Genomic DNA, 24,141 nt, shown 5'->3' with positions numbered 1-24,141 from the left:
CGGCGCCCGGACCGCTCCGCGCCTGCGCAGGGTAGGCCGCCCGCGGAAGAGATGAGGGCGCTGGTGCGGTGCTGCTGCGGGCACCTGCCAGTCGGGGGCGGCGCGGGCCGAAGGCCGAGCCCACGCTGGCGGGCGCTGGCCAGGCTGAGCGCGTCCCCTGGCTGGGAGGACGGCCAGGGCGCTCGAGTCCGCGAGAAGCCGCCTTGGAGGGTGCTCTTTTTCGGCACTGACCAGTTCGCCCGCGAAACGCTGCGGGCGCTGCACGCCGCCAGGTACCGGGGCCGGGGATTGGGAGGCCCGGGTGTTGAGGGCGCAAGCGTGGAAACTCTGCGGCCGCCCTCGAGGATTTGGGCTTCTCGCCGGGAAAAGCAGATGAGCGGGAGGAGCGTGGGCCCAGATCCCGGCGTCTCGGGCGCCCGGAAGGTGCGCCGCCCCCCTCGGCAGTCCTTGGGTGCCCGCCTGGTCCCGCCCGGCGGGTCTACACGCCCCCGACTCTTAACGCGCTCTGGGCTCTATGGCACCCCATGGTGTTGAGACCTTGCTGCCTGCTTTTCCTGCATCACCTCTGTCTTGTCCCACCACCTCCCTGCCCCCTTTGCATGGAAACCGTGACCCAGAGAGGTTAAGAGATTGCCCAAGGTCGTCAGCTGAGCAGGTTGGGACTAAGATGGGGTCCGACTTCAAAGACCTCCCCTTTGCAGTCGCTCCTACTGCCTCCTACTCAGCATGATTTGGACCCTCTAATCCTTTGGGCTTCTTACTAGACACGGGCATCTCTCTGCACACGCTTGCCTTACACTTTGACTACCTATCTCCTCCCTGTGTACAACCGGATCCAGTTTTCTGGGACTGAAACGAAGACACAGTCCAAAAGCTAACAGCTTTTCCAATGAGTAAACTTATAAACCAGAACTCTTAGGTATACATTTAATATTTATTCCGCAGGGGAATCCTAGTTCCCTGGCCAGGAATCAAGCCTGGGCTCCCATAAGTGGAAGTGTGGAGTCCGAACTACTGGACCACCAGGAAATTCCCTACATTTAGTATTTCTAAAATTCAACAAATTGTGCTTCCTAGGGGGGAGAATTATTTGAGGTCTAGCCTGTCGGGAAGGTCCGTGGTATGTGGTGGCTGTCCCCACACACACTGCTCTGCCTCCTTTCCCCTAGTCTGCAGTTTCTGTTTCCCCATTCCTGGTTTCCCCCGTGCACCCAGACTCAGTTCTCTCATCTCCCTCCATCACGTCTTCCCTGCAAGTACTTCCCAGCAGACCCTCATGTTGAGTCCTTCACGAATGCCCTTGTATTCCCGGCCCGCACACTCCGCTCTGTTACACACCCTGACACACTCCCTTCACACGTGCTCCCTTTGGACACTGTAACGCACTCTCTGCATGCTGCTTTCCCTGTGTGGTCTCTTGCATCTCTCACTGCGTGTCCTGATGCTTCGCTTGGCAGCCCCAGTACTCCTGCACTTTCTGTTTTGGGCCCTCCTGTCTGCTCCTTTTCTCATAACTCCTCAACATTTGATGCAATACCTGCCAAGTAAATGAACAGCCCCTGGCACTGGAATACTATGCAGCAGGTGAAAAATTGAGATAGTGTTACATACAGTGTCATAGAATGACGCCCATGGGGTGTGTGTGTATGTACGTAGAAATATATATATACACATACATATATATTTATAAAATATTGTTTGAACAACGTGGTTATAGTAAAAAAAGAAAATTCAAAAAATTTAGAAGATAGACAATGAAAAGTCAGTTCCTTCCTTCTCGTTCTCTCAGTTCCCAATTCTCTTCAATTTCTTATTCTAGAAATGTTTGATGCATACATAAGCAAATGTATGTTTAACCATTTTTTTTAAAGACTCACATAATATCATACAGTGTTAGAGAAAAAAAAAAGATGCAGGACAGTATATATAATATTCCAGTTGTATAAAATGTCTACTGTATGTGTTTCAGTGTGCGCAGGAAATTTCTAGAACCGTAACAGTCCGAACAGTAGCCAGTAGCCACTTGCGGCTCTTTGAATTTAAACAATTAAAATTAAATAAATAAACCAAACTTTAGTCTTTCAGTTGCACTAGTTTTAACATTTACCCGTAACTGCTTTGTGAATTAATCAGAAAAATGCCTTCAAAATGTATGAAGTAGTTTAACATTCTGTCATTATCTTAACCCTGTCATATTTTCTTCTAATCTTTCCACCTTAGGGAAAACAAAGAGGAAGAGTTAATTGAGAAGTTGGAGGTGGTCACAGTGCCCTCCCCATCACCAAAAGGACTGCCAGTGAAGCAATATGCGATCCAGTCTCAGCTTCCAGTGTATGAGTGGCCAGATGTGGGATCTGGAGAATATGATGTTGGCGTGGTAGCATCATTTGGCCGACTTTTGAGTGAGGCTCTTATTCTTAAATTTCCCTAGTAAGTTTTATTTGTAAGGAAATACAGTGCACAGACCTTGGTCTTTATATATTGGACCTGGTATCTAAAGTGCAGTACAGTGTGACTTGAACTCTAATTCTGCTTGGTTCAGTATTTTCTTATAAAGTAAAAGATTTCATTAGTGGCCTGAATTGTTTTGTTTGTTTTGCGGCTAAAAATGACACAAGTTTATTGCCTTATAGTTCTGTAGGTTGGAAGTCTACCTATGGCTCACAAGGTTAAAATCAGAGTGTTAGCAGGGCTTCATTCTTTTCTGGAATCTCTAGGGGAGATCCACTCCTTTGCCCTTTCCAGCTTCTAAAGGCCACCAGCTTTCTTTGGCCCATGGCGCCCTTCCTCTATCTTCAAAGCCAGTGATGGAGGATCAAGTCTTTTTTACTTCATATCTCTCCATTCCATTATCACTTTCTGACCTTCAGCAAGGGAAGCTCCCCTGCTTTTAAGAATTCATGTGATTAGATTGGACCCACTGGATAATCCAGGATAATCTCTCTATCTCGGGGTCTTTTACCTTAACTGTATCTACAAAATGCGTAAAGTAACATATTCACAGGTTCTGGGGATTAGGACATAAACATCCTTGGAGATCCATTATTCAGCCAACACTGGAGGAGATGCTATGATTGGTTTCATGAGTCAGTAAGCACTGGCTCCAAACACTCTTGAATGTTCCCATATTTTTAAGATACATTGCACAGTAATTTGATCAGTTCAGTTCAGTCGCTCAGTTGTGTCCAGCTCTTTGCGACCCCATGGACTGCAGCACACTAGGTTTCTCTGTCCTTCACTATCTCTCAGAGTTTGCTCAGACTCATGTCCATTGATTTGGTGATGCCATCCAACCATCATCCTCTGTTGTCCCCTTCTCCCACCTTCAGTCTTTCCCAGCATCAGGGTCTTTTCCAATGAGTCAGTTCTTTCCATTAGGTGGCCAAAGTATTGGAGTTTCAGTTTTAGCATCAGTCCTTCCAATGAATATTCAGGACTGATTTCCTTTAGGATGGACTGGTTGTATCTCCTTTTAGTCCAAGGGACTGTCAAGAGTCTTCTCCAACACCACAGTTCAAAGAAGCATCAATTCTTCAGTGCTCAGCTTTCATTATGGTCCAACTCTCACATACATACGTGACTGCTGAAAAGCCATAGCTTTGACTAGACAGACCTTTGTTGGCAAAGTAATGTGTCTGCTTTTTAATATGCTGTTTAGGTTGGTCATAGCTTTTCTTCCAAGGAGGAGGTGTCTTTGAATTTCATGGCTGCACTCACCATCTGCAGTGATTTTCCGTTGTTTCCCCACCTATTTGCCATGAAGTGATGGGACTGGATGTCATGATCTTTGTTTTATGAATTTTGAGTTTTAAGCCAACTTTTCACTCTCCTCTTTCACTTTCATCAAGAAGCTCTTTAGTTCTTCTTCACTTTCTGCCATAAAGTCATCTGCATATCAGGTTATTGATATTTCTCCCAGCAATCTTAATTCCAGCTTGTGCTTCATCCAGCCTGGCATTTCTCATGATGTACTCTGCATATAAGCTAAATAAGCAGGGTGACAATATACAGCCTTGTCATACTTCTTTCCCTATTTGGAACCAGTCCATTCCATGGCCAGTTCAGTTCAGTTGCTCAGTTGTGTCCATCTCAATTATGAAGTATGCAGTCATTGAGATTTCAATATTTGCACAAAGCCAAATGGCAAAAAAAGCAAGTCAAATGCACAGCTGAAAATGAAAAACATGCCATAGTAATCTAAATTGTCTTACATGTCAGTTCTCATACTGACATTTCAAGTCACATGGGAAGATTAACATTACTGGCATGAATTGTTAAAATATATGATGCCCTTTATCACTATCTATGGGCTGCCACCCACCCTCATTTAAGTTCTGGCATATATGCTGACAGTTCCCAAATTTGTCCCTCCAGTTCAGATCTCTCTCTGAACTCAAGGCCCCTGGCACACACTGCTTCCTCTGCAGCTCTGCTGGATGTCTGAGAGCCACCTTACATTTAAGATATCCTGAACCTTTCACCCCAAAGCCTGATCCTTCCTCAAATCTTCCTTTCAGCACATGGCAACTCCAGCCTTCAAGACCCCAAACCTTGGCACTGTTGTTAATTCCTTGTCTCACACCACATATCCAGTCCATCAGGAAGTTCTGCCAGCTCTGCCTTTGAAATCTGCCTCATCACTTCTGTGGCCTCCACTCTTGGCTCTCGTGCTGCATAACCTCCTAAGTGGTCTTCGCTTCTGTCTTTGGCCCTCTCAGTCTTTTACCCCCCAACACCACACGATCCTTTTAAAGTGTAAGTCAGTCATGTCACTCTGCTCAAAGTTCTCTGGTGGTTTTCCATCTCGCTCATAGTAAAAATCCAGTCCTTTGTTTTTTTTTTCTTCCTGTTGGATTCATTATTGCTTATATCCCCAGTACTTAGTGCCAGGACATGAGCTGTACCTAGTAAATGTTTGATGGATGAATGAGACTGGGCTGAACAGTGGAATTTAGAATATAGGAGGCTTATATATATAGGGGCTTTCCTGGTGGCTCAGTTGGTAAAGAGTCCGCCTGCAATGCGGGAGACCTGGGTTCGATCCCTGGGTTGGGAAGATCCCCTGGAGAACGGAATGGCTATCCTCTCTAGTATTCTGGCTTGGAGAATTCCATGGACTGTTCCATGTGGTCACAGAGAGTCCAACGCAGCTGAGTGATGTTCACTTTCACTTTATATATATATACACACACATACTGTCAAGTGCATACTCATGCTGATGGAAATATCATTAAACTAATGGCAGATTAATAAATTATTATAATTGCTTATTTATGGGTGAAAAACATACTGGGATACACACCAGTGGTGAATAAATCATTCAGTGGGGATCTAACAAGCTTGTTTTAGGAACTCTATATAAAAATTTAGTAAATTGAGGGTAATTATGTAATTTGACTAAAAATATAATTTTGCATTGTCCGTGAGATGCATGATTGGGTTTGCGTGGTTCCTCTCATATAGTAAAAAAACACATTATATGTGTTTATTTGAGAACTCCCAGCTATCACAAGCTGTTGTGGAACATCTTTGGAACAATGACTAGTTCTTGCTCTGTTATTTGAGTTTCATGGGTCTCTAATGGCAAGAGAGTGTACTTAGCTCTGGCTCCTCCTTTAGTTGGTTTGAGACTAGATTTAACCATTTTTCAAAATTTCTGGCAATGTTTAATGATGAAAAATAGCATATTAGTTTAGGTAGCAGTAAACTAAGGGGCTTCCCCGGTGGCCCAGCGGTAAAGAATTCACCTGCAATGCAGAAGCTGCAGGTTTGATCCCTGGGTCAGGAAGATCCCTTGGAGGAGGGCACGGCAACCCACTCCAGTATTCTTATGTGGAGAATCCCGTGGACAGAGGAGCCTGATGGGCTACAGTCCATGGGGTCTCACGGAGTCCGACACACTGAAGTGATTCAGCTCACATATATGCAGCAGTAAACTAAATGGTGAAAAAGCCCACTTTCATACTAATTTCCGTCTTTTCTAACTCAGCGGCATCTTGAACGTCCATCCCAGTTGCCTTCCGAGGTGGCGTGGTCCAGCCCCTATAATCCACACCATCCTGCATGGAGACACAATTGCTGGAGTAACGATTATGCAAATTAAACCTAAAAGGTAGAGCATATTTTCTTGTCCTGAGACTTTTTGTGATTTTTGAATCTTGATGTCAGTCTGCCTGAGGGAAAGGGGAGGTGGATAAGTGGGTGCTAATCACTAATTTCTCTAACTCCAGGGTGCTTTTTTTCTTCTGTTTCTTCCTGGTTTGTAACATAAAACATATGTGTTTTAGAACACAATGTCTCTTTATACTTGTTAATGAAATAGTGTTATTAACAGCTGGATTTCTATAAATGACATTTATAAGTGAGAGGTGGATTTTTGCATATTAGTTGTCATAATCTTGGTTTTCTGCTGACCTTGGTTTCTATGGTCAAAATTTTTTTGGAACCTGAAGTAGTACATTGTATACCAATGTGCTATATAATTGTCTTTAATATTTAATTTCTCAAATCATACCTACAATCTAAAAAACAGTTATTTTAAATTGTATCAGGAGAGTATCATAATACTCTGCCTGTTATCACCTAATGTCTCCAGAGAAAAGAAAAGTTCACCAGAATAAGTCAATATCTGGGATTTGCTTTAACTTCAGGAAAAAAAAAAAAAAGAGGAGAGGGTCAGATGAAACAAGAGTGGTAAAACTTTGGTAGTTCTCAAATCTGAGTGATGTGTATATGGGGATTCCTTAGACTGTTCACTCTGTTTTTGGAATGTTTGTAACTTTTCATAATAAGCATTTTACTAAAGCTTATAGGTAAAAAATAGAGTTAACAGACCACAGAGTTGCATATTTAAAACAAAATATATTTGTAATAGAAGTTGATAGCCAATATTTGCAGAGCTTGATATAAAATTCAAGACTTGTGGCAATGCAAATACATTTGCACCCACTATTATTGATTATAATTCAGGCAAAACTCTTATCCTTTGAGAAAGGAAATATTGAAAGGAATGATTATAAATTCCTTAATTGTACTTACTTGGAAAATAAATTCTTTGCTTTGTGCTTTCATTATATAAATAGACACTTTCTCATACTGTTTATTACTAATGGTAGAATTATTTGTGGTTTTAAGTAAATCCCTGATGTGCAACTTTATACTTGTTTCCTTTGGGAAAAAATAAACTTAAAATCTAAATATAGGCCAGATTTGCTCTTCCTTCTTTCTTTCTTTTTTAAATTTTATGAATTTTAATAGTTTAGTAAAATGACTGAATTGAAATTTAATTTTGTTAAGCTCAAATATTGACTCTGTACATGGCCTATATGACCAGAAAATGGTACTTAAGAGTAAAGCAGATGAAAACGCAGAAAATGGTGAAAAGTTAATAGGCTTAAACTCTCTAGTTAATAAACTCAGGTGATATTAGAAACATGCTAATGTTGCTCATCCTTCTTTGAAACTGACATTTCTCCCTTGCCGACGGCTAGCAGTCGTATTCATGGCCATGGTTAAACTGCCCTTATTGGGGAATTCCCTGGGAGTCCAGTGGTTAGGGTTTTGCGCGTCCACGACAGGGGGCCCAGGTTCAATCCCTGGTCAGGGAACTAAGATCCCACAAGTCATACATGTGGCCTAAAAAATAAACAAAAACTATCCTTGTGGTATGTAAACATTCATGTAGACAAACATATTGATCATAAGAAACAGTCAGTGATCATGTTACTATTTGCTTTTGATTTTCTTGGTAGGTTTGATGTAGGTCCAATCCTCAAACAGGAAACGGTTCCTGTGCCACCCAAGAGCACCTCAAAGGAATTGGAAGCAGTGCTGTCAAGACTGGGTGCCAACATGGTACACTATTCCAATATCCCCCTGCTTGTTTCCAGAGTGTTTATGATGAAAAGAACATTTTATGATATATAATTTTAAATGATTTCTATCCCTGGCTTCCTAAAAATCAGCTTGGAAGTCTTTGAGAATTTACACAGAGGAGGTACTTACTCAAGGCTTTTGAATGAAATATGTGATTTTGTATGATCTACCACATTCCAGGGGGAGGCTTTTAGACTATTCTTCCAATTTCACTCTTAATCTCAGGGACATACCATTCATCCCTGTCAAACCGGACCAGGAGCATTTCCTAAGTAAGTCACAGCTTTCTTCCCACTTTTGTACCTACGTTCCAGTCGTCTGCATCCATGTACTTTGGAATTCTGCTGACCCCTTGCTGTAGATGAACTCTTGACTTTTTCATTCAGTCTGTCTGAGTAACTGCTTAATGACCCAATTAGTGATTTTCATCTGAACTAAACTTTCTGTAGAGGAAAACGTTCTCCCCAGGTTTATAGACGGTGCTTTCCATTGTAGGCACTCACCTCGGAAATGCTGCTATGATAGTATCTGTCGTTTATGGAGCACTGGCTTGTGTGCCCAAGGACTGTATTAGATACTGTTATAGTATACTATTATAGAGGCTCTTATATCCTTTTTTTTTTTTTTTAACCTTTCCAACAAACCTTTTTCAACTCTTTTATAGAAGATGACCTTGAAGGTCACAGACAAGTAAAATAGCTTTTCCACAGAGACACGGCTAGTAGGCAGTGGAACTGGGATTTGAATCCAGAACTGTGTGACTCCAGAGTACACTCTCTTTAAGTCTCCACAGCTTTCCTTCATACAGAGTGAGATTGTGGCTGGCTGAGCTGGGGCTGTTCTAACGGCCAGTCAGGGCTCAGCATTCTCAGAAAGGAAACCTGTGACCTGTAGTCTGCAGAGAAGCGACAGCTCCCCTAGACTCCACCAAGTCGATGGCTCTTCATGGCTTAAGCTCTTTTATTGCCTGACCCCAGTTTCACGGTACTGACTTGTAATGTTTTTCTGTTTTTGTTCTTTTCATCTTGAATATATTTCTCTCCTCCTTTTTTTTTTTAAAGCTTATTTCAGTTTTGAAAAATTTGCCTGAAAGTTTGAATGATGGAAGGCAGCAGCCAGCCGAGGGGGTGACACGTGGTAAGTGCAGATGGCCCAGACTCTTAGACCTTTCCTGAGGTTTTGTTTGTTTTGATGGGCATCTGAATCCTCTGACTTCTTCACTGTGCATTTCCCTTAATTTGACTAAGATCGAGTGACCACTTGCAGGTCTGTTTCCAGAGAATGATTGGTGAGGGATCTTTCTCTCTCTTCACATGTAGCCTTTAGTTCAGTTCAGTTCATTCGCTCAGTCGTGTCCGACTCTGTGACTGCATGAATTGCAGCACGCCAGGCCTCTCTGTCCATCACCAACTCCCGGAGTTCACTCAAATTCACGTCCATTGAGTCGCTGATGCCATCCAGCCCTCTAATCCTCTGTCGTCCCCTTCTTCTCTTGCCCCCAATCCCTCCCAGCATCAGAGTCATTTCTAATGAGTCAGCTCTTCACATGAGGTGGCGAAAGTACTGGAGTTTCAGCTTTAGCATCAGTCCTTCCAATGAACACCCAGGACTGATCTCCTTTAGGATGGACTGGTTGGATCTCCTTGCAGCCCAAGGGACTCTCAAGAGCCTTCTCCAACACCACAGTTCAAAAGCATCAATTCTTCGGTGCTCAGCTTTCTTCACAGTCCAACTCTCACATCCATACGTGACCACTGGAAAATCCATAGCCTTGACTAGACGGACCTTAGTCGGCAAAGTAATGTCTCTGCTTTTGAATATGCTATCTAGGTTGGTCATAACTTTCCTTCCAAGGAGAAAGCGTCTTTTAATTTCATGGCTGCAGTCACCATCTGCAGTGATTTTGGAGCCCCCCAAAATAAAGTCTGACACTGTTTCCACTGTTTCCCCATCTATTTCCATGAAGTGATGGGACCAGATGCCATGATCTTAGTTTCCTGAATGTTGAGCTTTAAGCCAACTTTTTCACTCTCCTCTTTCACTTTCATCAAGAGGCTTTTGAGTTCCTCTTCACTTTCTGCCATAAGGGTGGTATCATCTGCATATCTGAGGTTATTGATATTTCTCCCAGCAACCTTGATTCCAGCTTGTGTTTCTTCCAGTCCAGCGTTTCTCATGATGTGCTCTGCACAGAAGTTAAATAAGCAGGGTGACAATATACAGCCTTGACTGCTCCTTTTCCTATTTGGAATCAGTCTGTTGTTTCACGTCCAGTTCTAACTGTTGCTTCCTGACCTGCATACAGATTTCTCAAGAGGCAGGTCAGGTGGTCTGGTATTCCCATCTCTTTCAGAATTTTCCACAGTTTATTGTGATCCACACAGTCAAAGGCTTTGGCATAGTCAATAAAGCAGAAATAGATGTTTTTCTGGAACTCTCTTGCTTTTTCCATGATCCAGCAGATGTTGGCAATTTGATCTCTGGTTCCTCTGCCTTTTCTAAAACAGCTTGAACATCTGGAAGTTTACTGTTCACGTATTGCTGAAGCCTGGCTTGGAGAATTTTGAGCATTACTTTAATAGCGTGTGAGATGAGTGCAATTGTGCAGTAGTTTGAGCATTCTTTGGCATTGCCTTTCTTTGGGATTGGAATGAAATCTGACCTTTTCCAGTCCTGTGGCCACTGCTCAGTTTTCCAAATATGCTGACATATTGAGTGCAGCACTTTCACAGCATCATCTTTCAGGATTTGAAATAGCTCAACTGGAATTCCATCACCACTAGCTTTGTTCATAGTGATGCTTCCTAAGGCCCACTTGACTTCACATTCCAGGATGTCTGGCTCTAGATCACACCATCGTGATTATCTGGGTCATGAAGATATTTTTTTACAGTTCTTCTGTGTATTCTTGCCACCTCTTCTTAATCTCTTCTGCTTCTGTTAGGTCCATACCATTTCTGTCCTTTATCAAGCCCATCTTTGTATGAATGTCCCCTTGGTATCTCTCATTTTCTTGAAGAGATCTCTAGTCTTTCCCATTCTGTTGTTTTCCTCTATTTCTTTGCATTGATCCCTGAGGAAGCCTTTCTTATCTCTTCTTGCTATTCTTTGGAACTCTGCATTCAGATACTTATATCTTTCCTTTTCTCCTTTGCTTTTCGCTTCTCTTCTTTTCACAGCTATTTGTAAGGCCTCCCCAGACAGCCATTTTGCTTTTTTGCATTTCTTTTCCATGGGGATGGTCTTGATCCCTGTCTCCTGTACAATGTCACGAACCTCTGTCCATAGTTCATCAGGCACTCTGTCTGTCAGATCTAGTCCCTTAAATCTATTTCTCACTTCCACTGTATAATCATAAGGGATTTGATTTAGGTCACACCTGAATGGTCTAGTGGTTTTCCCTACTTTCTTCAATTTCAGTCTGAATTTGGCAATAAGGAGTTCATGATCTGAGCCATAGTCTGCTCCCGGTCTTGTTTTTGCTGACCATATAGAGCTTCTCCATCTTTGGCTGCAAAGAATATAATCAATCTGATTTTGGTGTTGACCATCTGGTGATGTCCATGTGTAGAGTCTTCTCTTGTGTTGTAGGAAGAGGGTGTTTGCTATGACCAGTGCGTTCTCACGGCAAAACTCTGTTACCCCCTTCCCTGCTTCATTCTGTATTCCAAGGCCAAATTTGCCTGTTACCCCAGATGTTTCTTGACTTCCTACTTTTGCATTCCAGCCCCTTGTTATGAAAAGGACATCTTTTTTTGGGTGTTAGTTCTAAAAGGTCTTGTAGGTCTTCATAGAACCGTTCAACTTCAGCTTCTTCAGTGTTACTGGTTGCCTTATGAAAGATTAAAACAATTTTTTCTATTCTTTTTATGAAAAGCACCAAATGCAAAGGTAAATTGAAAGACAGTGAATACCTGTTTAACCCAGAGTCAACAATCACTAATGTTTGTTCTCCTTGGAACGTCTCTGTCTCTCATCCCATTTTCTTTATATATACGCATATGTGTTTATGTGGTATACATATTTTAATTTCTGCTGTTCCATTTGTGGTCTTCCCAGTTGGCCCTAGTGGTAAAGCACCTGCCTGCCAAAGTAGGAGAAGTAAAAAAACACGGGTTCAATCCCTGGGTTGGGAAGATCCCCTGGAGGAGGGCATGGCAACCCACTCGAGTATTCTTGCCTGGAGAGCCCCATGGACAGAGGAGCCTGGTGGGCTGTGGTCCATAGGGTCACAAAGGGTTGGACATGACTGAAGTGACTTAGCACATACCATTTGGAAGTATGCATTATAACTTTTCATCCCTCAATATGTTAACATGCATCTCCTAGGAAAAGTAAACATAGCCAGTCCATATTTAAATTATCCTGTCTAAAAACATATTTTATGGCTGTATATTTTTTCAGACTAGGATCCAGATATGGTGAGTTGTATGTCTCTTTAGCTTCACTAGAGTAATTTCCTCCACTGCTTTTTCCTATGTCATTAACTTTTTGAAGAGAGCAGCCCAATTGTCTATTTTCCTTCAGTATTTAGTTCAGTGTTTAGTTTTTCTAGCCCTTGAAGTTCCTGTAAATCAGAAGTTCTCAAGACTTCATTAGATTCAGGCTTAAAGTTGTGGAAAGAGAATTTCATAGATGATACTGTGTTCCAGTGATACTGGTTTCAGGTTGTTTTAACCTTGTGTTGCTTTTTATTTTAACTTATGATTTAATTTTATTTCTTGAATATGTGAGACATTTTCATGACTCAGAATTTAAAACTGCTTGAAGGATATTCTTGGGGAAGTCTCTGGAGCTGAACATGACTGAGCACCGACATGCACGTGGGGAAGTCTGCCTCTCGCTGCAGTTTTAGCATGTCACGTCAGTAAGCCATAATCCTGGGTTGCACCAAAGCTAGTGAAGAAGCTAAGTTTGATCACTTGGTTGAGGTGGTGACCACCAGATCTTTCTACTGTAAAGCCATGTTTCTCCCTTTGCAAATGACAGGTAATCTGTGGGGTAATACTTTGATAACCGTGCAGATATCTGGTTTCCTAGAGGCTCAGCAATAAAGAATCTGCCTATAATGCAGGAGACACCGAGACATGGGTTCGATCCCTGGGTCAGGAAGATCCCCTGGAGGAGAAAATGGTAAACCACTCCCGTATTGTTGCCTGGAAAATTCCATGGACAGAAGAGCTTGGCAGGCTACAGTACATGGGGTTGCAACAAGTTGAACGTGAATGAGCAACTAAACAGCGACAACCTTTCACAGTTTTAGCAGGGATTGATGCTCCTTCCTTCAATGAATTATTTCAATGAAAATCAAAATGGTTATTTTCCAGTTCCTTTTATATTTAATGGTTGGCATTATTCTGTAAAGAAGAGCTTTTCCTCATTAATTGGGGGTGAATTTTAATTCATCCTAGAAGGGCAGGATAATTTCTTAATTCTTTCTGTAATTATCAATTTTTAAAAAAGAGAGTTGGCAGCATAATCACCTTCAGTTATGATGGCAAGTGAATTTTTGTATTATTTGACTTATGGATTTTTATTTATTGTGTTTTATAGTTAATCGCATTCCTAATGCTTTGTGCTGCTCAAGCTGTTCCAAATTTGGCCAGTGGTGGCCTCTTAAAGTTGGCTCCTGTACCCTTTTGATATCCCCCAAGCCCCAGAATAGTTTTTGAGTGCTTCCTTGTTTTCCACAAGATGTCCCAGGCTCACCTTATAAATTCTGTGCCCCTCGTTGGAATCAGCCATCTCTCCCTTGTTCATTTTAGCTGGGGAGTAGTATTTGGAAACCATCTGATACCATGATGTGTTCCAAAATGAGGTATCAGAAAAGGCTGGGTGTTATATTTTTTAAAAAATATTTGAGTTGATACTGTTTCTAATTCAAATTTTAAAGTACAGAATTTTTCTTGTATTTTCTCACACAAAAAAACTGTTTTAGAATCAATTTCTGTACCATTTTTTATTTGCTGTGCATAAAATAATTTCAAAATTGCAATACCAATATTACTGTGAAAAATTTAAGTACTAAGTAAGAGATAAGAGCTACATTTTTTTTTTTTTGGTGCTTAAAATATATCCTTCTAGAGTATGTAGTTAGAGTACTTTGCTCAAAGCTTACTGGAGATAATTATTTTTTCCATGTGGCTTTGTTATCTTGTTTGATATTAGATTATATAGTTAAGTTGCTTTGTTTCAGTTTGGTTTTAATTTTCAGGGTTGCCTTTTTCCTCTTTACAACTAAAGCTTAGTTTTGAGTATTTGAAACATTTGCATGCTTCAGAGTTAAAAGCATTTGGAAAGGTTACACAGAGGAGTCTCACTTCATCCTATTCCTATCTGCTTGGATCCTGTTTCTCTCCCTCTAGAATTGTTAGTTTCTGATTTAGCCTCTTAGGTGTTTCCTTTATAAAAAGAAGCAAAAACACATACTTTAAAACTGATTTTTTTCTTTTTTATTCCACAAAGGATAGCTTAAAATATACACTCTTCTGCATCTTTCTTTTTTTCATTTTACAGTGTACGCAGGTGATCATCTATCAATAAAAAGTTTTCGTGTTCTTTTTTATGGCAGTATAGTTCTCATTTGTATGGAAAAATCATAGTTTAATCAATAGACCCTCTTATTGGTGGACATTTGGACTATTTCTAATCTTTTGCTATTTCCAGTAATGCTACTCTGGATAACTTTATGCATATGTTACCTCCTAGTCTAAGAGATAAGAAATTGTGTCTTGGAGTAGTTTTAATTCACATTACTCTTTGAGTAAGGTTGAGGAACTTTTCATGTTTAGGGACTATTTGCATTTTTTTAAAATCTGAGAAGAGTCTGTTATATCTTTTGCCATTTTTTAATCCAATTTTTGGTTTCTTTTGTCTCAGTTTTTAGGGGTACTTTGTGTAATAGATAGAAATAAATCTATATAATAGATACAAAGTACTCCTAAATATAATTTAAATATAAGTAATACATATATATAGTACTTATATGTAAATACTTATATTTATTATATAGATATATCTCTCATGCAATACATATAAATAGATATAAAATACTGTGATATAAATTGCAAATACCTTGCTTGTCATTTGTCTCCTGGCTTTATTTATGGCATTTCTTTTTGTCTTATAAAAGGTTTTTATGTAGTCACATTTATCATTCTTTAATTGCTTCTGGACTTTGAATCATAAAAGAACTTTTTCTGTTCCTAGGTTATAAAGAAATTTACCCATGCTTTCTTCTGTGCTTATAGTCACTCAGTTGTGTCCAACTCTTTGCCACCCCATGGACTGTAGCCCGCTAGGTTCATCTGTCCATGGGGATTCTCCAGATAAAAATACTGGAGTGGGTTGCCATGCCTTCCTCCAGGGAATCTTCCCAACCCAGGGAATGTTTTCTTCTAGTACTTTTATTTATTATGTATGTATGTGTATATATGGAAAATTTAAAACATACAGAAGTTGAGAAAATAATATGATGAATTTTCTATTATTCAGATCATTCTCTCTGTCATGCTGTATCAGTAATTACCAATTTATGGTCATTGACCTGATATTCATTCTTGCCATTGGTTTTCTCTCACAGCCCCTAAGATTTCTGCTGCTACCAGCTGTATAAAATGGGAGGAACAAACTTCAGAGCAGATATTCAGACTTTATCGTGCTGTTGGAAATATGGTAAGTTGGAAGTCACATTGCAGTTTTACCTAACTGTGTGTATATATGTGTGTGTGTTGTAATTTACTTTTGAAGTATTTTTATTTAGGAATCTCATAAACAAAACCTAAGGATCCTGAAATGCATTTTTTTCATTTAGTAATTATTTTAGTTTTGACTGCACGGGCTTCTCGTCGCGGTGGCTTCTCTTGTAGAGCGCGGGCTCTAGGCGCACAGGCTTCAGTAGTTGAGGCATGTGAGCTTGGTAGTTGTGGCTTGCAGGCTCAGCTGCTCCTCAGTGTGTGGGATCTTCCTGGACTGGGGATGGAACCTGTGTCCCCTGCATTGGCAGGCAGATTCTTAATCACTGGACTCCCAGGGAGGTCCCTGAAATTAATTTCTAAATGAACTTTTTCTTCATCTCAAACTGAAACTCTATAACCATTAAATAACAACTCCCCATTCTACCCATCCCACCATCCCTGGTAATCACTGTTCTACTTTCTGTTTGTGAATATGCCTATCATAGGCACCTCATATAAGTGGAATCATACAATACTTGTCCTTTTGTGCCTGGCTTATCTCACTTAGCATAACATTTTCAAGTTTCATTCATGTGGTACCATGTATCAAAATGTCATTCTTTTTTAGGGCTGAATAACATTCCATTGTATATATATGTAGCACATTTTGTTTATCCACTCATCTCTTGATGGCCATTTGAGTTGTTTCCACCTTTTAGCTAATGAGAATAATGCAGGTATGAATGTGGATGTACAAATATCTGTTTGAGTCCCTATTTTAATTCTTTTGTATATCTGACATTCATTTTTAAAATATTTGTTATATAGAATCTTTTTTAACTTTTTTATTTTTTAGTTTACTTTTTGGCTTCCGTGAGTCTTTGTTGCTGTGCATGGGCTTTCTTGCTTGAGGTGAACAGGGTCTCCTCTCTCGTTGCGGCTTCTCATTGCGGTGGCTTCTCTTGTTGTGTGGCACAGGCTCCAGGGTACGTGGGCTTCAGGAGTTGCCTCACTCAGGCTCAGTAGTTCCAGGTCCTAGGCTCTGGAGAGTGGGCTCCATAGTTACGGCGCATGGGCCTAGCTGCCCTGCAGCATGTGGGATCTTCCTGGACCAGGGATTGAGCCTGTGTCCCCTGCATTGGCAAGCAGATTCTCAACCACTGGACCACCAGGGAAGTCCCAAGTTTGGGGTTTTTAATGGACTACCTTTGTTGGTTAAAATGGAGAACTGCCTTTGAATATCTGTAACATGCCCAGATCTTCAGTGAGGATTACAACCTTATGTTATGGGTATTATCCCATTTTAAGTTGACAAATTGAAGCTTAAAGTAGATGCTCAATGAATGGCTATTGAATGTTGTTGACAGTCACATTGTTAGTGAGAGTCAGGTTTTGAACCAGATCTGCCTGACTTCAAACCCTGTGCTTTTCCTGCTGTAACTGAATGGTATTAGGGAAAGCAACATTGACTTTAGAACCAGACAGAGCTGGATTCCAGCTTCTCTCTGCTACTTCCTAGCTTTGTAGACTTGAGAAAGTTATTTAACTTCTGAGATTTAGTTAATTCATTTGAAAATTAGAATGACATATTGTATATAAAGCATCTAGTACAGTATCTGATACCTACTATTATTCATTCACTAAAAAAATAATTTATTGAAATTCTATTATGTGCTAGGCATTGTTCTGGGTGTTAGAGGTGATGTGGGAAAGCAAAAGCAAATAAATAAATAAGGATAATATCAGATAGTGTGATAAGCTTTTCAGTGAAAATTAATGGAAGATAATGTGATAGATTCACTGGTGGCTATTTTAGATTGGATATCTGTTTGGGGGAGGCCACTCTGAACTGACATTTAAGCTGAGGTCTGAAAGACAGTAAGGAAAAAGTCATGCCCAGATTAGGAAAAGAGCATTCCAGGCAGAGGGAGCAGCTAATACAAAACTCAAGTAAGCTAAATCAGATAAAGATTTACAAAAAAAGAAAACTATAGATCAATAGCCCTTATTAACATAGAGGCAAAAATCCTTAGTAGAATTAACAAACTGAGTCAAACAACATGTAGAAAAGGATTATACACCGTGGTTACATGCGATGTAGCCCAGGAATACAAGGTTGGTTCAGCATAGAAAAATCAACGTAATACACCGTATTAATAGAATAAAGGACATAAACCACATAACTGTCTGAGTAGATATAGAAAAGGCCTTTGAAAAATCCATTATCTTTTCATGATAAAAATATTCAACAGATTAAGAATAGACAGGAACTTCCTCAAACTGGTAAAGAATATCTACCAAAAAAAAAAAAATCCAAAGCTAACATCACATATAGTGGTAGAAGATTGAAATTGTTCCCTCTAAGATCAGGAGCAAGACAAAGATCTCCACTCTCACTGCTTTTAAAAAATTTTTTATTTTTAATTGGAGGAAAATTGCTTTACAATGTTGTATTGGTTTCTGCCTTACAACAACTCACCACTTGTATTCAATATTGTACTGGAGGTTATAGCCAGAGTAATTAGACAAGAAAAAAAGGAACAGTGTAAACTATGTCTATAACATTATATATAGAACATTATAAACACTACCCCCTCCAATGGAGAAGGCAGTGGCACCCCACTCTAGTACTCTTGCCTGGAAAAGCCCATGGACAGAGGAGCCTGGTGGGCTGCAGTCCATGGGGGTGCTGAGAGTCAGACACCTGAGTGTGACTTCACTTTCACTTTTCACTTTCACGCGCTGGAGAAGGAAATGGCAACCCACTCCAGTGTTCTTGCCTGGAGAATCCTAGGGACAGGGGAGCCTGGTGGGCTGCTGTCTATGGGGTTGCACAGAGTCAAACACGGCTGAAGTGACTTAGCAGCAGCAGCAGCAGCTCCCCTCCAAAACAATAGAGCTAATAAACAGCAAAGCATTCCTAAGTAAATGGAAAGACCTCTGTGTTTGCAAATAAGATTTAATATTGTTAAGATGGCACTGTTGCCCAAATTGATCTACAAACTCAACATATTTCCTATAGAAATCCTACTTGACTTCTTTGCAAAAATGGATGTTTATCCTAAAACTCATATGGAATCCCAAGAGGTCCAGAATAGACAGAAAGTCTTGAAAAAGAACAAAATTGGAGGACTAATAGTTGCTGATTTTACAACTTACTACAAAGCTACAAAAATCAAGGCAATGTGATACTGGAAAAGATAAACATAAAGCTCAATGGGATAGAATTGAGAGTCCAGAAATAAACCCATACATTTATGGTCACGTGATTTGTGATAAGGATTCCAAGATAATTTGATGGGGAAAGAATAGTCTTTTTACCACATGGTGCTTGAACAACTGGATATTCAGAATAAAAAGAAATGGATTTGGATCCCTGCCTCACACCACATATAAAAATGAGCTCAGTATGGATCAGAAACCTAAATGTAAGAGCTCAAACTATGAAAACTCTTGGAAGAGGATATATACCTTCATGACCTTGAAGTATGCAATGGTTCTTAGATATAATGCCTGAAGAATAAGCAACAAACTAAAACCAGAGAAATTGGATTTCAAAATTTAAAAGAACACTAACAAGAAAATGAAAAGACAACTTACTTAATAAAATATGTGCAAATCATATATCTGATGAGAGTCTAGTAACCAGTATATATAAAGAACAAAGAACTCATAGCAAAAAGGTTAAGATTATAAGCAAAAATCCAATAACATGATTAGAAAATCAGCAAAGGCTCTACATAGACATTTATCCTAAGAAAATATATAATTGGCCACTAAGCATATGAAGAGATAGTCAATGTCATTACTTATTAGGGAAATGCAAATCAAAACTACACTGAGATACCACTTCACACTTACTAGAATTGCTGTAATTTTTTTTTTTTAAACAAACATAATCAGGGTTGATGAGGATGTGGAGAAATTTGGAACCCTCATTCATTGTTGGTGGAAATATAAAATGGGGCAGCTGCTTGAGAGAACAGTTTGACAGCTCCCCCAAAAGTTAAAACAGTTAAACGCTACATAATAACCCTTATCTTCTGCAATTCACCTTTCCTCTCCACTGAGAAATGCTTGTGCTACAACAGAAGGAACGCTTATCTTGCAACCAGAAAGTGAAATTTGATTCCTAGAGCTGCTGTGTATTAATGAAGAGCAAGATTCTTAACTTCTCTGAGCTTCTGCATTTTGCCTGTAAAATGAGGTTAATAACCAGGTCCACAACTGTCAAGATCAAAGGAGATAAACTGTCAGTTTAAATCCATGCCTACGTATGATTTTGACAGTAATGATAGTGAACACAGAAATGACTGCATTCTTACTGCCCCTCTCCTTTCTGCAGTGCTCTGATGATAAGGTGAAGGTGAGCTTTACCTCCCCAAGAACAAGTACTGTGTATTCTAATTCTGTACCTATATCGTATTTGTAGCCCTCTGTAAATGTAAACGATTTTCAGTCAGTAAACGTGTTTCAGAAGTCTTTATAGAGTTCTTTGAAAGAGAAAAGATTACACATGAAAATCATTTCATGACTTACTGGAAGCTGGTGAAAGAAGAATCAGTCAGCAAATTACAGAAGAGGATATCATACCAAAATATTACATAGATAAAGTTGTGAATATTTTTCTTCAAATGTGTTTAATTCTCTGATTTAACCATTCACATCTTTGAAACAGCCTATCCTATTCTGAAAGTTAAATGTCCTGTTGAGGTGGCCGTGAAAAGAGCCCTGACCTGAGAAAGAGAAAATGTAGATTCTGGTCCTTGGCTCTGCCCTTAACTGTGTCTAAATGTGGGGAAACGGGTGCATTGCTCTGGGCCTCACTTTCCTCATCTAAGAAATAGAGGACTGAACTGCAGTCTGAAAATTAGTTTATTTACTTCACAAATTCGAAAGAACTTATTTTCCTGGTGTATGTTAATTTCTCTTAGCCTATTTAAATCAAAGTCTAATAAAAGTAGCATCTCACTGTGGGGAAAGGCAAGATGGATTATTCAATATATAGTGTTGGGATGGCTGGTTAGCCAAAAGAAAGTGAGCCTTCAAGTCTCATCTTTTAAAATCAGAATAAAATCTAAATGGATCAAAATGAAACCGAAAAGAACTGGGAAAAAGCGTAGTTGGATAATTTTGTAGTATTTGATAAGGCTAATAAATAGTACTTAATAAAATAAAAAACTTATGCATGGAAAAAATTACCCAATATTGAAAGTTAACAAACTGGAAAAATATTCATAATACATCTGAGAACTAAAGAGCTAATTTCCTAAAAATATAAAAGCCTGTCGTGAATTAATGAGATGAACAACTCAGTATTTTTTTTTTTAATGAGCAAAGGCCATAAACAGGCCTAAGAAATAGAATGTGCAAGTGTAAGTAAATATGCACTATCCTTAGCCTCAATAATAATAAACAGCAATAGACTGTCATTTTTTTCTCTTATCAAGATTGTTTAACAATAAAATGTTGATGCCCTTTAACCCAAGTGGTCCACTTAAAAAATCAGCTATTGGGACTTCCCTGGTGGTCCAGTGGCTAAGACTCTCTGCTCCCAATGCAGGAGCCCTGGGCTCAAACCCTGGTCAGGCAGCTAACTCCCACAGGCCGCAACTAAGAGTTCATATGCTACAACTAAAGACCCAGGACAGCCAAATGAATTAATAAATAAGTTACACAACAACAACAGACTATTCTCCAGAAATATAAAAGTCCTCAAAGATATATATCCCAGGCTACTTATTATCACATTTAAAGTTTTTTTGTAATTTCGTAATATGTTATGAAATGTCTATCATAAAGGCATTGGTTGCATAAATGATGGTACATTTTATAAAATGGAATATTGTCCAGCAGATAAAAGAATGAAATAGATGAGTGTGTACTGATGAAAATTTGTCCAGTTTATGGTTAAGTAGGAAAAAAAAAATCCTTGTCAAACACTATGTTTTAGATTTTTGTGATAATTATATTTATAGAAAAAATACAAGGACATACACATCAGGGTACTAACTGGTTACTTCTGGGGATGGGAGGTAACCTCTGGGCCTCACTTTCTTTGTCTATGAACTAGAGGACTGAACTGCAGTCAGTCCTTGAAAAAAATGATGAGACTGAACTGCTCATCATTTATGTTACTTAGTGCCGTTTGCAGCCTGGATTTAGTGAAGTTTTTTTTTTTTCTGTGATACAAGTTTTATAAGCAAAAATTTACCACCAGTTTTGCCAGCACTGCATTTTCACTGTTTGTCTTGTGCCATGTAGGATGACTGGATTGGTGTTCGATCAGTGATACTTAAGAAAATTATTCATTTTCTAATTTTTTAACATTAATTGTTGTAATGCTTGCATTTTTACAATAAGCATGAATTTTAACTAGAAATATTAATAAGATATACATTGATTAAAAATGGTATTTAATTTTAAGATCTTATATATCCCTAGGGCTGATGCAGAGGGTCATGTTATGTTCTGTTTCATAAGGTTTAGAGACTAAGTTCCCAGTTCCACTGTAATTGGGAGAGAAAGGCCAGATTAACACAAAATAATAATTGAAAGTGTCGGGGATTGAGTGTACGTGTTTATCCTTCTTTCATTTTATTTGCAGATTCCGTTGCAGACACTCTGGATGGATAATACCATTAAACTTCTGGATTTGGTAGAAGTTGATAGTTCAATCCTCAGTGGTACTTACTTTTGAATAGCTGTCATGGAAAATGTTTTCAGTATAGTCCATTTGAAAATGTGTCTGTTTTACCATGAGTCACGTTTACTAAAAATAAGGATTCTTTGAGTTTGTTTCAGCTCATTAATTGTAATACTTTACATTCATTTATAATGTTATTCTTTGCAGTGTCCATTCACATGTATTTCCTCTTTTAACCATTGTAAGAAACTTAGAAGTAGATACCAGTGTTATTATCACATATTAAGCTCTGTGATTTCTTCTCTTAAGGTTTCCAGGGAATACAAACTGATTAGGTTAATTTCCTTCTGGTGAATATCATAATGAAAATCTCTGGGCAGCTCAATGAGAATCTTAGGCCAGGGTGGAGCATTTCATGATCTGGTCCATTCAGAGGCCCGTTCATGTCCTACCTTCCTGGTAGACTGAAGGGATGTGAGCCACAGAGGGAGCTGGTATAGTTCACAGGGTGTCAGAGTTACCCAGGGATCTAGGAACTGGGATTTGTTTGGTCATGGATAGAGGGCCCAGCTTAGATCCTAAGTTTCCTTGTATATCTCTCCACTGCAAGCTAGTTATTTCACCCAAATGGTCAAAACCTCTAGGTTCAGCATTTTAGGTTGATCTCCGGGACACTGAGTAAGTAGCTGCTTATGTGTATGGAAAGGTTCCTGTTGGGTTCAAGATGCACACAGAGCACCATGACTCTCTTGTAAGTTTTGGATTACAGTCAGGGCATCAGCAAATGTGTGCTCTCCAGTATTAGTACTATCTTGCAGAATGTTCCCTTTGATTTTTAAGAAGCACTATGAAGTTGTGTAATTATTTATTCTCTCTCTCATATCCTTCTTTTTCTCCTCCCCTTTCTTTAGATTCAAAAGGACAAGCTGTAATTCCAGGATCAGTAATATACCACAAACAGTCACAAATACTGCTGGTTTGTTGCAAGGTATAGTTTCCTTTAGTTTCATGTAATTACACTTCTTTTGTTGAGTTTATAGTTTATATCATTTGTCATTTTTAGTTGGGTCATCACTCAACTAACTGCCTGTCCATCAGATTGTGATGAAGTTTTACTAAGGTGTTACTATTGCTCAGACAATGAAAAATGATTCAATAACTTTGTTCTTGTTTACTTGCTAAGTCGTGTTGAACTCTTTTGCAACCCCATGGACTAGAGCCTGCCAGGCTCTTCTGTCCATGGGATTTCCCAGGCAAGAATACTAGAGTCGGTTGCCATTTCCTTCTCCAGGGGATCTTCCCAACCCAGGGATGGAACAGCATCTCCTGCATTGGCAGGTGGATTCTTTACCACTGAGCCACCAGGAAAGCTCATCATTTATCTTACTTGGTGCCATTTGCAGCCTGGATGTAGTAAAGATTTGTTTTGTTATTTTGTGTGTGTGTGATAAAAGTTTTATAAGTAAAAATTTACCACCAGTTTTGCCAGCACTGCATTTTCACTGTTTGTCTTTTGCCCTTTAGGATGACTGGATTGGTGTTCGATCAGTGATGCTCAAGAAAACACTAACAGCTACTGACTTCTACAATGGATATTTGCACCCCTGGTACCAGAAAAATTCCCAAGCTCAACCAAGCCAATGCAGATTTCAGACTCTTAGACTTCCACCAAAGAAGAAGCAGAAAAAAAAAATTGTTGCTATGCAATAGTGTACCAAGTACTTTGGAAGAAGATGGACAAGAACCTACTATATACTTGTAATTTGTTAGAAGCCTTATTTACAAGGAATTATCTTGACTTTCAAAGAATTTGACACTGTTGAAAGGGAAGATTATTGTAAAAAAGATGTATTACCTCACTTTGCATTTTCCGTCTAACAGTTAAAAATAGCTTTTTCTGTTTGAATAAAAAGAGAAGTTTTAAATTAAATTTTTATTTATAAT

At 39.4% G+C, this 24,141-nt stretch overlaps 1 protein-coding gene across 1 annotated transcript; it reads left to right on the top strand.

Moving 5' to 3' along the window:
* On the top strand, positions 1-24,140 carry MTFMT (mitochondrial methionyl-tRNA formyltransferase). The gene is made up of 9 exons (XM_069595398.1): positions 1-272; positions 2,221-2,430; positions 5,990-6,112; positions 7,752-7,854; positions 8,937-9,012; positions 15,458-15,549; positions 22,159-22,237; positions 23,109-23,185; positions 23,722-24,140. Exons 1-9 carry the CDS (start codon positions 52-54, stop codon positions 23,905-23,907), a joined length of 1,167 nt encoding a protein of 388 aa, XP_069451499.1. The 5' UTR covers positions 1-51; the 3' UTR covers positions 23,908-24,140.
* Position 24,141: the final 1 nt, after the last annotated feature.

This window comes from Ovis canadensis, chromosome 7 (genome assembly GCF_042477335.2).
Source record: "Ovis canadensis isolate MfBH-ARS-UI-01 breed Bighorn chromosome 7, ARS-UI_OviCan_v2, whole genome shotgun sequence".
In the NCBI taxonomy this organism is placed as follows: Eukaryota; Metazoa; Chordata; class Mammalia; order Artiodactyla; family Bovidae; genus Ovis; species Ovis canadensis.
Note: the sequence above shows the minus strand (reverse complement) of the source record. Positions and strands in the feature narration are given on the sequence as shown.